Source organism: Schistocerca piceifrons, chromosome 9 (assembly GCF_021461385.2).
Source record: "Schistocerca piceifrons isolate TAMUIC-IGC-003096 chromosome 9, iqSchPice1.1, whole genome shotgun sequence".
In the NCBI taxonomy this organism is placed as follows: domain Eukaryota; kingdom Metazoa; phylum Arthropoda; class Insecta; order Orthoptera; family Acrididae; genus Schistocerca; species Schistocerca piceifrons.
Window position 1 is genome coordinate 220,248,977 of NC_060146.1, and position 16,777 is coordinate 220,265,753.

At 45.5% G+C, this 16,777-nt stretch overlaps 1 protein-coding gene across 1 annotated transcript in view; it reads right to left on the minus strand.

Annotated features, from left to right (window-relative positions):
- LOC124716879 (transmembrane protein 151B-like) overlaps positions 1-16,777 on the minus strand; it is a 250,030-nt gene that overhangs the window by 160,486 nt on the left and 72,767 nt on the right. Inside the window, exons 4-5 of the mRNA XM_047243431.1 lie at positions 12,355-12,572; positions 8,860-9,125 (exon numbers count right to left, since the gene is read on the minus strand). Coding sequence (XP_047099387.1) covers positions 8,860-9,125; positions 12,355-12,572 — 484 coding nt within the window. The remainder of the gene's footprint in view (positions 1-8,859; positions 9,126-12,354; positions 12,573-16,777) is intronic.

Below are 16,777 nucleotides of genomic sequence, written 5' to 3' on the forward strand. Positions count from 1 at the left end.
TACGCCCACCCAGCTGCGTCAAGCGTCCTGTCAACACGAATACAGTCGCCTCAGACTGCTGCACTTGCACTGTTGAGGAAAAACGTCGTGAGCACCTGCATAAAGGGGTTCACCGGGGTGGAATTCTTTTATCGGCTTAAAATGTTCCTTATGGAGTCTAATTTTAAGATTAATTGATTTTAAGTGTGTCATAAATGTTAAAATATGTTGTTACGGGAGCAGGGAGTTCTACATCTACATATATACTCCACAATCCACCATACGGTGCGTGGCGGAGGGTACCTCGTAGCACAACTAGCATCTTCTCCCCTCAAATGCTGGTTCTCTAAATTTCCTCAGTAGCGATTCACGAAAAGAGCGCCTCCTTTCCTCTAGAGACTCCCACCCGAGCTCCTGAAGCATTTCCGAAACACTCGCGTGATGATCAAACCTACCAGTAACAAACCTAGCAGCCCGTCTCTGAATTGCTTCTATGTCCTCCCTCAATCCTACCTGATATGGATCCCAAACGCTCGAGCAGTACTCAAGAATAGGTTGTATTAGTGTTTTATAAGCGGTCTCCTTTACAAATGAACCACATCTTCCCAAAATTCTACCAATGAACCGAAGACGACTATCCGCCTTCCCCACATCTGCCATTACATGCTTGTCCCATATCATATCGCTCTGCAATGTTACGCCCAAATATTTAATGGACGTGACTGTGTCTAGCGTTACACTACTAATAGAGTATTCAAACATTTCCTATTCATCTGCATTAATTTACATTTATCTATATTTAGAGTTAGCTGCCATTCTTTACACCAATCACAAATCCTGTCCAAGTCATCTTGTATCCTACTACAGTCACTCAACGACGACACCTTCCCGTACACCACAGCATCATCAGCAAACAGTGTAGATAGAAAACAACGGCGGAGCTACCACACTTCCCTGGGGCACTCCAGATGATACCCTCACCTCCGATGAACACTCACCATCGAGGACAACGTACTGGGTTCTATTACTTAATACACTGGTGTCCAGAATTAAATGAACAGACCACTTTTTCCCCGTCTTGCGTCGAAGTACCGACATAATCTTATAAACTCTCAAACAGATGTCTGTACGACAGCGTTCCGCACGGAAAGTGGCATTCCGGTCAACGGAAAACCACGCCAGCGATGACGTCGGGGCACCCACGAAACAGGATAGTATTTGTCCGGTTGCCTCACACCACGTGCAGTGGAGGGCCTTAGAAAGAACGGAAGCAGGACAGTCACAAGCTGATGTGGCCCGATGGCTTAAAGGGAATCGTCCTGTAGTTTCTCCGATGTGACGATAGTTTGTAGAGACAGAAACTGTATCCCAAAAGACCAGGGCAGGACTGTCCACGTGTGACAACACAAAGAGTGGACCGTTATTCGGCCGTTAAGGACACGACGGTGCCACCTTAGTACTGCACGGCAACTGGCCTCTGACCACGCAGCACCCACTGGACGTGATGCAGCGAGGCAAAATGTTTCGGCAGAGTGGCTTTTACTGTCGGAGACCTGCTGTATGTCTACCTCTGACGCGTCTTCGCTGAAGGGGACATCCAGAGTGCAGCCAATGCCACATCGGCTGCCGAACTGTAGGCCAATGTTCTTCCCACAGATGAGACACGATTTGGTCTGGAATGTGATTCTCGACGGATTCGCATCTGGAGGGAACGCAAACACTGTGTAAAGAGACCGATATCGACGAGGATCCCTAATGGTGTGAGCAGCGACTATGTTGACCAGTCGAAGACCTCTTCATGAAATTGTACGGATGAATCGGAAAGGTATAGCCGCTGTCCGGTACATTGACCATGTCTTGGGACCTCATGTACGATTTTTGCGAGACTTTGTACAAATGGCTCTGAGCACTGTGGGACCTAACTGCTGTGGTCATCACCCGCATCTCGTGGTCGTGCGGTAGCGTTCTCGCTTCCCACGCCCGGGTTCCCGGGTTCGATTCCCGGCGGGGTCAGGGATTTTCTCTGCCTCGTGATGGCTGGGTGTTGTGTGCTGTCCTTAGGTTAGTTGGTTTAAGTAGTTCTAAGTTCTAGGGGACTTATGACCACAGCAGTTGAGTCCCATAGTGCTCAGAGCCATTTGAACCATTTTTTTGCTGTGGTCATCAGTCCCCTAGAACTTAGAACTACTTAAACCTAACTAACCTAAGGACATGGCACACATCCATGCCAGAGGTACGATTCGAACCTGCGAACGTAGCGGTCGCGCGGTTCCAGACTGTAGCGCCTACAACCGCTCGGCCACCCCGACCGGCAGACTTCGTACAGTTCGACAATAGTGCTCGACCTCATAGAGCGTGAGTGGTTGATATTTCTTCGAAATGGCAGATAGCGAACGCGTGACTCGGCCTGTTCGCTCTCCCGGTTTAAATCCCATAGAGCTGTAAGGGATAACTACGAAGACGGGTTGCGTGACGTCAGCATGCACCAACCAGACTAGCGAACGGCTTTGGAGGATGAGTGGGCGCTACTGCCTCCACATGAGACTGATGACGTCATTCACAGCACGCCCCGTCGTTGTCAGGCCTGTAGTGCTGCTTCACAATTCTCTATTATTCCAATCTCGTATAGCGCGCGGAAAAAAACGGACACCCATATCTTTCCGTACGAGCTCTGATTTCCCTTATTTTATCGTGGTGATCGTTCCTCCCTATGTAGGCCGGTGTCAACAAAATATTTTCTCATTCGGAAGAGAAAGTTGGTGATTGGAATTTCGTGAGAAGATTCCGTCGCAACGAAAAACGCCTTTCTTTTAATGATGTCCAGCCCAAGTCCTGTGTTATTTCTGTGATACTCTCTTCCACATTTCGCGGTAATACAAAACGTGGTGCCTTTCTTTGAACTTTATCGATGTACTCCATCAGTCCTATATGGTAAGGATCCCACACCGCGCAGCAGTATTCTAAAAGAGGACGGACAAGCGAAGTGCAGGAAGTCTCCTTAGTAGGTCTGTTACATTTTCTAAGTGTCCTGCCAGTAAAACGCAGTCTTTGGTTAGCCTTCCCCACAACATTTTCTGTGTGCCTTCGAATTTAAGTTGTTTGTAATTGTAATACTTTGGTATTTAGTTGAATTTACGGCTTTTAGATTAGACTGATTTATCGTGTAACTGAAGTTCGACGAGTTCCTTTTAGCACTGATGTGGATCACCCCCCACTTTCGTTATTTAGGGTCTTTTATAAATCGTTTTGCAGTTTGTTTTGATCTTTTGGTGATTTTATTAGTCTATAAACGACAGCGTCATCTGCAAACAACCGAAGACGGCTGCTCAGATTGCCTCCTAAATCGTTTGTATTGATAAGGAACACTACCTTGGGGAACGCCTGAAATCACTTCTGTTTTACTCGATGACTTTCTATCAGTTACTACGAACGGTGACCTCTCTGACAGGAAATCACAGATCCAGTCACATAACTGAGACGATATTCCATAAGACGGCCGCTACGGTCGCAGGTTCGAATCCTGCCTCGAGCATGGATGTGTGTGATGTTCTTAGGTTAGTTAGGTTTAAGTAGTTCTAAGTTCTAGGGGACTGATGACCTTAGTAGTTAAGTCCCATAGTGCTCAGAGCCATTTGATATTCCATAAGATCTCAATTTCAGTAAAGCCGTCTGTGTGGTAAAGTGTCAAAAGCCTTCTGGAAATCTAGAAATACGGCATCGATCTGAAATCCCTTGTCAAAAGGCCTCAACATTTCATATGAATAAAGAGCTAGTTGGGTTTAGAAATCACCTTGCCTGTGAAACCCATGTTGACTGTGTGTCCAAATTGGTTCAAATGTCTCTGAGCACTATGGGACTTAACTTCTGAGGTCATCAGTCCCCTAGAACTTAGAACTACTTAAACCTAACTAACCTAAGGACATCACACACATCCACCCCCGAGGCAGGATTCGAACCTGCGACAGTAACGGTCGCTCGGTTCCAGACTGTAGCGCCTTTTCTTGAAAAAAATTTTTAAAATTTTTTTAAAAAGTTTTTATAATTTTTATATATGGTGTGCTTCTCACCTATGTTTGTACCTATTTTTACTTATTTGTACAATCGCTTTTTGGCGTATATAACTGTACTATGTGATTGACAAAATCTTTGCCAATGTATCCATTTTTGTAAATTTTTCAGTATTTTTTTCATTATATTTTACCGGACTTTGTATGGCATTTCATCTTCTCACCTTTATTTTAGCTATATTTTTTGCATAGAGGGCGGGTTTGCTTTGCAGCGCCCCCTTTTGGTTTCTCGTTGTCATAGTCAATTCTCTATGTATCACTCCATGCTTGACGTCTGTTTGTTGTTGTTGTTGTGGTCTTCAGTCCTGAGACTGGTTTGATGCAGCTCTCCATGCTACTCTATCCCGTGCAAGCTTCTTCATCTCCCAATACCTACTGCAACCTACATCCTTCTGAATCTGTTTAGTGTATTCATCTCTTGGTCTCCCTCTACGATTTTTACCCTCCACGCTGCCCTCCAACACTAAATTGGTGATCCCTTGATGCCTCAGAACATGTCCTACCAATCGTCTGTTTAAGACAGTTTTATTACTCAGGGAACACACACGTTGAAAGGTAAATTTGTATGTGCATTTTAAATGGTTTAATGCGTCTATATACATTTAATTATGCTTTATGTACATTTATTCATTTGGTTACTGTTATTGATTATTTTTATTCTTGTATTTGTAGCACCGATGATGGCTGTTAATCAGTTGAAATCGATATGCAAAATTAAATAAAGAAAACATGATCTTGCGACTGGTTGCTGCTTATTTCGTAATTTTATGGTTTACGGTCGCTCCACAACTTGGGAACCATATGGAGCCTCTCATTCAGTATTCTCAACTATTTTAACCAATCAGTTTGAAAGCACTTGCTTATGTCGCGTCTGCTTAACTCGTCATATCGCTTATTTTCTACACGAAGTAAAACGTGTTTGCTGGAAAATGACAGATAAATGTATTTATACGAATAGAAAAAGTGTATTAAGTAACCACAGTAGTGCAAAAACGCATCGTTTGGCAAGCGGTAGTCTGTCAGTCGACATAATTTCGTCAGAGTGACAGTGTTTCGACATCGGCGAAAGAAACGCCGACTGTTCAGTTCTGACAATGCCGATCAATGGTTTGTTCAGTTTCAACTTTAAAAAATACAACTTGAAACTTTAAACACTTGTTTTTTTATTAAAAAAAACATTTATCAAGTTGCGAGAACTACTACTCAAAGCATCCGGACACCTGGCTGAAAATGACTTACAAGTTCGTGGCGCCCTCCATCGGTAATGCTGGAATTCAGTATGGTGTTGGCCCATTCTTAGTCTTAATGACAGCTTCCACTCTCGCATGCATACGTTCAGCCAGGAGCTGGAAGGTTTCTTGTTGAATGGCAGCCCATTCTTCACAGAGTGCTGCACTGAGGAGAGGTATCGATGTCGGTCGGTGAGGCCTGGCACGAAGTCGGCGTTCCAAAACATCCCAAGGGTATTCTATAGGATTCAGGTCAGGACTCTGAACAGGCCAGTCCATTACAGCGATGTTATTGTCGTGTAACCACTCTGTCACAAGCCGTGCATTATGAACTGGTGCTCCATCGTGTTGAAAGATGCAATCGCCATCCCCCAATTGCTCTTCAACGGTGGGAAGCAAGAAGGTGCTTAAAACATCAGTGTAGGCTTGTGCTGTGATAGTGACATGCAAAAAGAACAACATGCACGCCCCTCCAGGAAAAACACGATCACACCATAACACTACCGCCTTCGATATTTACATTTGGCACTACACACACTAGCAGATCACTTTCACTGGTCATTCGCCATACCCACAATCTACCATCGGATCGCTACATAGTGTACCGTGATTCGTCACTCCGCACAACATATTTTCCACTGTTCAATCGTCCATTATTTACGCTCCTTACACCAAGCGAGACGTCGGTAGGCATTTACGGCCGTGATGTGCGGCTTTTCAGCAGCCGCTCGACCATGAAATCCAAGTTTTCTCACCTCCCGCCTAGCTGTCATAGTACTTGCAGTGGATCCTGATGCAGTTTGGAATTCCTGTGTGATGGTCTGGACAGTCGTCTGCCTGTTACACATTACGACCCTCTTCAACTGTCGGCGGTGTCTCTGTCAACAGACCAGGTCGGCCTCTACGCTTTTGTGCTGTACGTGTCCCTTCACGTTTCCACTTCGCTATCACATCGGAAACAGTAAACCTAGGGATGTCTAGGAGTGTGGAAACCTCACACATAGACGTATGACATAAATGACACCCAGTCACCTGACCACGTTCGAAGAACGTGAGTTCCGCGGAGCGCCCCATTCTGCTCTCTCACGATGTCTAGTGACTACTGAGGTCGCTGATATGGAGTAGGTGGCAGGACAATGCACCTAATATGAAAAGGCATGTTTTTGAGGGCGTGCGGATACTTTTGATCACGTAGTGTATATAAGTGCAATTGCAATATAGCTCTTTGTGTCGAGTGAGTCGCCGTTTTTCTGCTGAAGTACATAGGGTTTTTGATATGTTTTACCTTAAAATTTAGGTGTACATTCTTATTGTTTGTCGAAAAAATTGACTTATTTCAGGGTGCCGCCATTTTGTGAAAACAATTTTTTTAAATATGTATTTGTCGTACATTAAACAACGCTATTACTTTCGAAGCAGCTTTTGATATTATGTTCTTGGTTCAAAATTGTGGCGTTCAAATGCCCTCCCGTTCATGGATGTGCTGTAGTGTCCTCTGGGTGCCAGTTTCTTAGTTAAAAAGTAACACAGTACAATCTTAAGGATGTACAGTAGAGGTCTAAAGTCAGTTTCCTCATTTGTTTGTTATTTTATTGAAAACAGAATAATGAATATCGATTTCAAAATTCGACGTCACCCTTGTCTACGCCCTTAATGACGTCTTGGGTCACATTTGCAACGCAGTTCGTCAGCGATTCTGACTGTTATGGATTCATGGATTGGTAGATTTCCAGATATACTCTCTAAGAAAAAAAAAAAAAGGAAAATAGAGAGACAGAGCACTGGGAAGGAATTATCGGAATGGGGCGGAAATCTGTAGATGTAACGCATATATACAGAAAAACAAATGATTGAAATTTAAGGAAAAGTGGAATATTTTTTCGAGAGAAACAGCGTCACCAATTCATCAAGTCAGTAATGCGATGTTCCGTCTCTGGCACTTACGCAAGCAGTTGTAGGGCGTGGCATTAAGTGACAGAGTTGTTGGATGCCATCATGAGGGACATCGAGCCAAATTCTGTCGAATTACCGCTTTAGATCATGCAATAACGTGCCGGTTGGAGGGCCTTGCACATAGTGCTCCAAATGTGGGTAGATTCGGCGAGTTTTCTGACCAAGCTAGAGTTCGAGCAGTAGAAACTCTCGCCCCTGTACGAGCAGACATTATCTAGCAGCAGTTCAAGCCCAGGAAGGCTTGTCATTAAAGGAAGAAAAGAGGGCGTGGGACATCGTCGGCGTCCCGTTGTGCTGTGAGAGTACCGCGGGTGACAACTAAAGGAATCCTGCTGTGAACAGAGGTGAACCCCGGACCATTACTCGCTGTTGTCGAGCCAGACAGAGGCCGCCAGTCAGACTGGTAGCCCACCACTGTCCGGGGCATCTGCAGACACGTGTTCGCTGGTCTTCGGGGCACAATCCATAGTGGGACTGACTGCTGAAGGCAATTTTCTTCCACTCATTGGGATTCCAGACAGAAATTATTCGATCTTCTTTTCATTGGTGCACGTTGCACTGACAGAAACCTTCGACTGAAGACGATTGACTGAATGACCAAGGTGCATCTTCCGTGTGTTTGTTTACTGTCGGCTCGAGCAAGTGGACGAGCTGCATTACGGTGGGCGACTGCGCTCTGCTCTGTCACACGAGAGTCAATGTGGGTTTTGTGTTGTGTCGTTAATGACCTCATGTTTACCAGAATGGTGAGCTGTTACAAGTTTTTGAAGAAGTCTTGGCAAGTGGATGTGTATTAACGGATAAACTCTGGGTGCTATTTAAAAAGGATGCCCTGCAGTTGGTATCTTGGTAGCGAGCGACAAAGTCAGTTTTGCTGGTTGATATTGCCCTGGCATACATTTTAAAATTTGCTTCTGGGGAGAAAGTTGTTTCTGGCAGTCACGAGAAATTGGGACACTCTGTACAGCAATGGAAGCAGCACGTTGGACCTGAGTTGTTCGCCAGGTCTCGCCGTGTCTCCCGTGCTGCTGCCCACTCACGCTGAATCCAACTCTGGGCAAGGAGTGCAGCTGACGTTGGGACTTTCCTTGGCTCCATAGAGTTGTAGGAGTAGGCGAATGGCACGACGACGTCTAGTTTACTGCTGCCTTGCAGAACGTGCGCTTAAAAGCACGTGGGCAGATGTTTAACCTGTGATAGTGATGCAGGAACTCTTCAGAAATGTAGGCACATTGAACATGATGACACTGCTACAGCAGACTACCTGGTAGTGGAGGTAGGTGGCGTGGCACTGCCGCAAACAGCAAACTACTGGCTCCTCCTACTCTACCTGGTAGTGGAGGTATGCAGTGTGCCCCTACAGGATACAGCATGCTACTGACTCGGTCCACCGTACTTGGTAATCTGGGTAGGCAGCATAGCACTGCAGCAAACAGCATATGCTGTCTTGGCCCACGCTACCTGGTGGTCGAGGTAGGTAGTGCAGCATTGCAGCGGGCAGCATTCTACAGTGTGGCAGTGCAGCAGACAGCATACTTACAACTGTATGTGCCTAGCCTAACTGGTAGTGAAGGTAGGCAGTGCGGCACTGCAGCAAACAGCACACTTACTACTGGCTCGGCCTACCCTACCTGGTAGTGGAGGTAGGCGGTGCGGCACTGCAGCAGCAGGCGCAGCGGCCAGGACAGCAGCAGCAGCGAGCACACCCAGAAGACGGTGGGGCTGTAGAGGGAGGCGCCGACGCCGGGCGCCACCGTCAGCTGCTCGTCGCGGAAGTGCGCCACGTCGAGCCCCTCCCGCATCTCCAGGTAGTCGTCGACGCGCTCGTACTCGCCGAAGAAGCGCGCCCGCTGCTCCTCGAACTCGGCCGCCGCCTCCACATTGGCGAAAGCGAAGCCTGCAGAGCGATACACTCAGCAGCTCACTGCCGACCCTCCCGGAATAGTTGTCGTAGTAGGATACTGACACCAACAGCTCTCTCTGATCTGACAGGTCAGAGTGGACGGTGGCACTGAAGTAAACATCTACTAGTTTTTGAACTGTCTGCCTTTGGACTTCGTTACTTGATTTTGGAAGAATCCCTTGTCTCAGTGTTACCTAGTTCTAAAGTGGGTGCAAAGAAGTGATTACAATTTCATGAAAATTGGATGATTTACTCAATAGAAAGGGATTCACAAATCGAGCAACTCAGTAATGCGTCGGCACACATTTGGCTCCAAACGTTCTCAAATGGGAAGAGGTCTGGATACATTGCTCTCCAAAGGAGTACAAACTCATGCCGTGTGCGGGTCGGCATTATCTTGCTAAACTATGAGGGCAAGATGGTTTGCCATGAAGGACAACAAAACAGGATGTACAATACAGTCCACATATCAGTGTGGTGGTGGTGGTGGTGGTGGTGGTGGTGGTGGTGTAAGGGTACCGTGGATGACAACCAAATGGATCCTGCTATAAAATGAAATGGGCCCCTGACCATCACTCCTGGTTGTTGGGACGTATGGTGGGCGACTGTCACATTGGTATTCCACCACTGTCCAGGGCGTCTCCAGACACGTCTCGCTCGCCATCAGGGCTCTGCTCCAGCCAATGAGGTTACAGGCCTAAGACGTGCCTGGAGAAACACTGGACCCCAGTGGGACATAACTTGACTGTCGCCCAGCATATGGCTTGACAACCAGCAGTTCTGCGGCGCGGTGTCGTCTCATTTCACAGTAGGACTCCTTTGGTCGTCATCCGTGGTGCCCTTACAGCACAGCGGTACGTCGACGATACTCTACGCCCCGTTATGTTGCCAGCCTCAGTTTACACTTCGACAAGATAATGGCTGCCCGCATAAGCCGAGACTTTCTACTGCTTGTCTTCGTGTTTACCAAACGGATGTCTCCCAATTGAAAACATTTACAGCTTTATGGGCTGAGCCCTCCAACCAACACGGAAATTTTGACAATCTAACGCGCCAGTCAGACATAATTTGGCACACCGAGCAACAGTAATGTTCATGTCTGGGGAGTTTAGTGTTTAGACTCAGAGGAGTCGGTACCAATCAGTGCCAAGCCGAACAATTGCTTGAATAAGGGCCAGGGGTGAACCCTATCGCTACTGACTTGCTCCGTTTGATGAGATTGTTTCTCTCGAACAACTCATCCAATTCTTCTGAAATTCTAATCATTTGTATATGTACATCACACCTGCCGATTTCCGTCCCATTTGGATAATTCCATCGTGATTCGCCTTTTTTTCCAATTTTTTTCCCCCTCAGAGTTTAGAATAACATTCAATCGAACTCCTAGTATATAACTCCGCCGATGCGGAGAGCAATTACGAAAATTCGTCTTCTGTTGGAGACCACATTTAATGGCAGAGAAGTCAAACACAGAACCCTACAGGACAGACAGTAAGAGGGATCAAAATCTGTTACCGTACACAGTTTTAATTTCTCAACGAGGCTATGAGTTGCAGCCTCGTGACATTAAATTGTACTAGAAGAACACAGATACCAACGTTAACGTTTTTGGATGGCGTAGTCTGTGATGCCAGAGATTAAGTAGACTTGTGCAACGTCTTGAAACCGACAGACAGACAGCACAGATTACGGCTGAAGGATAAATAAAGCAAAGACGTATGTAACAAGGCGCTATGACAGAGAAGTGAACTTAGTCAAATAATTCTGTCACCTGAAGAAGATTACTGCATGGAAGTGACAAGCGGAACATGGAAAAATCCAGGGCAGAAGGAAGTGGAGGCATTTCAAATGTAATAACAGGAAAGAATGTCGTCCATGTAGCGGCCACATCTCCTTTCTCTGCAATTTCTTAATTAGGCCAATTGTCGTGTCTCATAGTTTCCATCTTTTTCTCAGTCTCGAATGATCACCTTTTCTTTTTGGTTTAAAGTTCTTTATGTGAGGTGACAGTTTCTCTCGATGAATTTTTTGCAAGCATTCGTTCCATTTCTTTTTTGTTTTCATCCAATTTTTCTTTCACACTTCAGCTTTTCAACTGCGTTCGATTATCTTCATTTCGTATTTTATCTATTCGTTTGCATCCCCTCACCGAAGAAATCTCGGTTCTGTTCCTTGTATTCGTTTTTCTTCTCTTTTGTTCAGTACCAACTAATTACATTCATATAATAGGGTTGGAAATGCGACTGTTTAAAAAAGTTGACTAGTGTTTCTTTCCATGTTTTATGCCTTAAAGCTATGACAGTTGTTGCAAAGAAACTTCCAAATCCATTCGACTTAATCTGTATCTTCTTCGTATTCGTCCGATATTTTACATACGCGTATTTTAAAATATTTCACTTCTTCTGTTGTTTTTCACGAAGTACTATCTTAGTTTCCACTGAATATATTCCACAAAATGTCATTGATGCGATTTACTGGAAGATATATTCTTGTATTCTGTACTTACATTATTTTGTTTATAAATTCCCTTTTCTACATTACCACCTCTTGAAGAAATCGGTGCTTTCAGCTTTGCTGAATTGTTCAGTTTTACCCTAGTTTTTATTATCCTAGAATTTATTGGTAGGCAGATAAAGTATGCAATGAAATAGTAAAAAGATTAGGAGAGGATCTAAGTGTAAGGTGGAGGAGGAGATTAGTGTTTAACGTCCCATCGACAACGAGGTCATTAGAGACGGAGCACAAGCTCGGGTTAGGGAAGGATGGGGAATGAAATCGACCGTGCCCTTTCAAAGGAACCATCCCCGCATTTGCCTGAAGTGATATAGGGAAATCACGGAAAACCTAAATCAGGATGGCTGGACGCGGGATTGAACCGTCGTCCTTCCGAATGCGAGTCCAGTGTGCTAACCACTGCGCCACCTCGCTCTAAGTGTAAGGAAGAGCCTTAGAAGGTAAAGGAGCAGGTTAGTGAGACACATGCTGTACCATCTAGAAATGGTTACCCTGGCTCTGGAAGAAGCGGTAGAGGGGTAAAAATAGTAGGGCAAGCGGGGAGTAGACTATACTGAAAAGATGGAAGAGGAGGTCGACTGTAGTAGCCGTGCAGAGGTGAAAAGATAAGTGCGAGACAGGAAAACGTGGAGCCCCGCATGAAAGCTGACCCCTCTGAATCGGCCAGTGCTGCAGCGGTAGGCAGAGATGGCGCAGTGGCGGTACGCACCCTTGCTGAAGCGTATCTTGGTGAGCGGGCAGTCGGCGTCCAGCTTGAGCTCCCGCGAGATGTCGCGGACGCCGCAGTAGCTGTAGGAGAAGCAGGCGCCCGCCGCGTGCGAGTTGACGCGCTCGTAGTAGACCTGCGTCGACGTGAAGGCGTCACCGTGCCGGTAGCGCGTCACCTGCCGCTTGCGGCGCACGTAGTGGTAGCACACCGCCTTCCACCTGCACACCGGACCGTCTGCTGGAGCTTCTCGCACTGCGGCAGGCAGCAGCTCACCCAGCAAGAAACAACCGATAGCCATAATGAGATTTTCACTCTGCAGCGGAGTGTGCGCTGATATGAAGCTTCCTGGCAGATTAAAACTTTGTGCCTGACCGAGACTCGAACTCGGCACCTTTGCCTTTCGCGGGCAAGTGCTCTACCATCTGAGCTACCGAAGCACGACTCACGCCCGGTCCTCACAGCTTTACTTCTGCCAGTACCTCGTCTCCTACCTTCCCAAGCTGTGAGGACCGGGAGTGAGTCGTGCTTCGGTAGCTCAGATGGTAGAGCACTTGCCCGCGAAACGCAAAGGTCCCGAGTTCGAGTCTCGGTCGGGCACACAGTTTTAATCTGCCAGGAAGTTTCAACCGATAGCCATGTTCAGCTAAACAGAAAGTGCAGTTTCGGTATAATAAGCTACTGCAGGGATCAGTTATGATGCCATTGTTTTGTATATTGCAGTAAAATGACCTGCTGCCATCATGGAGGTATACCGCATACATCATGAAGAAGTGTCATAAAGGTGGGAGTCCCTGCCCATCGAAACAGCAAACACTGTGGATTTAATATGAGCTACCACAGGGATCAGATTTAGCACAATTTTTCTTTACATACACACACATCAAAAAAATTTTTGCATCGACTCGGTTCCGAGAGCTGCGGAACCTGTACAGAAAATTTGAATACAGGTCAACCTGAACATCATTTCCGCCATTTTTATTGCTTGTGAATTCCACACATTGCATGTTGTACCACCATACAGCGGGACATTCAGAGGTGGTGGTCCAGATTGCTGTACACACCGGCACCTTTAATACCCAGTGGAGAGCAACAATGTGCTCGAAACATCAATGTAGGCCTGTGCTGTGATAGTGCCACGCAAAACGAACAACAAGGGACGCAAGCCCCCTCCGTGAAAAACACGACCACACCATAACACCACCGCCTCCGAATTTTACTGTTGGCACTACACACGCTCACAGATGACGTTCACCGAGCATTCGCCATACCCACACCCTGCCATCGGATCGCCATGTTGTATACCGTGATTCGTCACTCCACACAACGTTTTTCCACTTTTCAAGCGTCCAATGTTTACGCTCCTTACACCAAGGGAGGCGTCGTTAGGCATTTACCGGCATGATGTGTGGCTTATGAGCAGTCGCTCGACCAAGAAATCCAGGTTTTCTCACCTCTCGTCTAACTGTCATAGTATTTGCAGTGGATCCTGATGCAGTTTGGAATTCCTGAGTGATAGTCTGGATAGATGTCTGCCTATTACACATTACGACCCTCTTCAACTGTCGGCGGTCTCTGTCAGTCAACAGACGACATCGGCCTGTACGTTTTTGTGCTGTACGTGTCCATTCACGTTTCCACTTCACTATCATTTCGGAAACAGTAGACCTAGCGATGTTTAAGAGTGTGGAAATCTCTCGTACAGACGTATGACACAAGTGACACCCAATCCCTGACCACGTTCGAAGTCCATGAGTTCCACGGAGTGCCCCATTCTGCTCTCTCACGATGTCTAATGACTACAGAGGTCGCTGATACGGAGTACCCTGGCAGTAGGTGGCATCACAACGCACCTTATATGAAAAACGTATGTATTGGCTGTGTCCGGATACTTTTGATCACATAATGTAATATCTTCACGAAATATATGTAGGATGAGGCTGTGAGTTGGCCTGAGTCCTCTAGAAAAGTACGTTGTCAGAATTTTAATAGGAAACAACAACGTGATGCTCATCCAACTCTTGTGGCAGACGCACAAGGGAGGCGACGACCATCTGCATGACGGTCTCCTGCTGACTCAACGAACTCTCGTGACCAAACTGACAGCTCTCCTTTGAATCTTCTAAATTATTTACAGCAGTCCTACCTCGTAAGGGCATGTGACTGTCCTTGGTCCAGACAGTCGTGGGATTCGGCAGATATGGAGGAAGGGACGCCTTGGATATGACATTAGGACTGCTTTGTCGAATAATATTTGGAAAGCGATTTATGATTGCCCTCCTGAAAGCAGACGTCAAGTCACAACGCAGGCATCTTATTGACGAAACCACGCTTCAAAATTCAACCGTTACTTTTACAATTGCAATCATCCTTTTCCTTATGTTCTCAGTCCACCTAATTTTCAACAACTTCCTACAGCACCACATCTCATACAGGTAGAGTTTCTTCGTTTCAGATTTTCCGACAGACTATGATTCGCTTCCACACAGTCCTGTGCTCCAAATACACATTCTCAGAAGTTCCTTTCCTGATTACAACCTGTCTTCTACATTGGCAGATTTCTCTCGGTCCTGAATGTCTTCTTTGCCTGTGCTAGTCTGCCTTTTTATGTCGTCCTTGCTTCATCCATGGTGTGCTACTTGCCTTCCAATATAGGAGTATTATTTAACTTTGTCCTTACTAATTTTTATATTGAACTCTTCCCCAAACTCAATTCTGCCGCTCCTCGTTATTTTAGTCTTTTCTGCTTTCTCTCAATCTATATTCTGCACTCCTTAGAGGATTCGTTCCATTCAGTATATCCTGTAGTTCTCCTTCACCTTATGATAGAAATGTCATCAGTGAATGTTATCAATGATATCCTTTCACCGCGAATTTAATCCCACTCTTATACTTTTCTTTTACTTCAGTCACTGCTTCTTCGATGTTTGGGACGGCCAGCCTAACGCTGGGAGCAAATTTTGTAGGTGTCAATGGTAAAAAATTTTAGAAAAATTGGGAACAGTTTATTCAAACATTTTTGTAACATTTGTAAATGAAGGTAACATAAAATAACTTATTTCATTCGTTATTTCTTTTGTTATCTCAGTAAGCTAAATAAGTGTCTCTAAGTCAGTTCCGCGCCATGCAGGGGGCGGAATGGACAACGTTTTTTTTATTTCCCGATCACACATCCAACAAGTAAGCTGGGCTTCATCGTCAGTACGCGAGTTACGAGCCTAATGCTTCCTGAAATTTAAGGCAGGATGGAGAGCCGGAAATTCAAGGGCCCAATTTCTCGAGCCATTTTCAATGTTCCAACTCATGCCCCTTATTGAAAACGCACTGATTTTTTCGCAGGTTTTGTCAGTTGTTGAAATGGGATTACCTCTTTCCATTTTCATGAATGGTTTTAAAGTAGTCAAAGGTACAACAAATTGTTTCTGTGATTTTTCGTGGGTCACCGTTTTATTAATTACTGATTCAACAACTTATTCCATGTTTTTCGTAGACCAGTGTTTTCTCTCCGTTTTCCTTGCATAATCACGTATCATCTGCAAAACAGAGAGGCAGTCCATGCGATAGAATTCGTTATATGAGGAATAAAAGGCGACCTGGGTGGAATGGACTATGCTAGTAGACCAATCCGCCCCAAACGCGTTTCTGTTGAGAAAATATTGGTTGAAATGGTTCAAATGGCTCTGAGCACTATGGGACTGAACGTCTGAGGTCATCAGTCCCCTAGAACTTAGCACTACTTAAACCTAACTAACCTAAGGACATCAGACACATCCATGCCCGAGGCAGAATTCGAACCTGCGACTGTGGTAGCAGCACAGTTCCAGACTGAAGCGCCTAGAAACACTCGGCCACACAGGCTGGCGAGAAAATATTCAGCGATCATAGTGAACACTTTTTTTCCACTAACTGCACTGTATCTAATGACAGCTAAGAATATTCTGATTTAGTTGGACTAAACGTTGATTGTTAAGAAAAAACTATGGCAGTTTTATCTTAGTTTGAAATGGTCCAGAAAGCTATAATAGAACAGCGTATTCACTACGCAACTCCCGTGTAGGAGCAGTTGAAACCTTACTGAAGCAAAATGCACATGGTTTGTTAATGATCTGTCAGTTTTTGCAGACTCTAGCGCCACTAGGTGAAATTTGAAGATTGAAATCATTCTATACTGGTAGTCTATTCTGTCTCAGTTTCCCCTGTAGATTGAGCATTAGGAGTGAAAATCTGCAACCCTGTCATACACCCTTCCTCACTTCTTGTATATGTTTTACATCACACACCTTTTGCTGCAGTTTACTACGACTTTTCTCAGAATTTGGAATATCTTGCACCATTTTACATTATATAACCCAGAACTCCAAACGCCCCTCCAAAAGATTTAATCTGCCCTCAATTTGCTGTCATCAAGGAATGAGGGGGTCGAGAC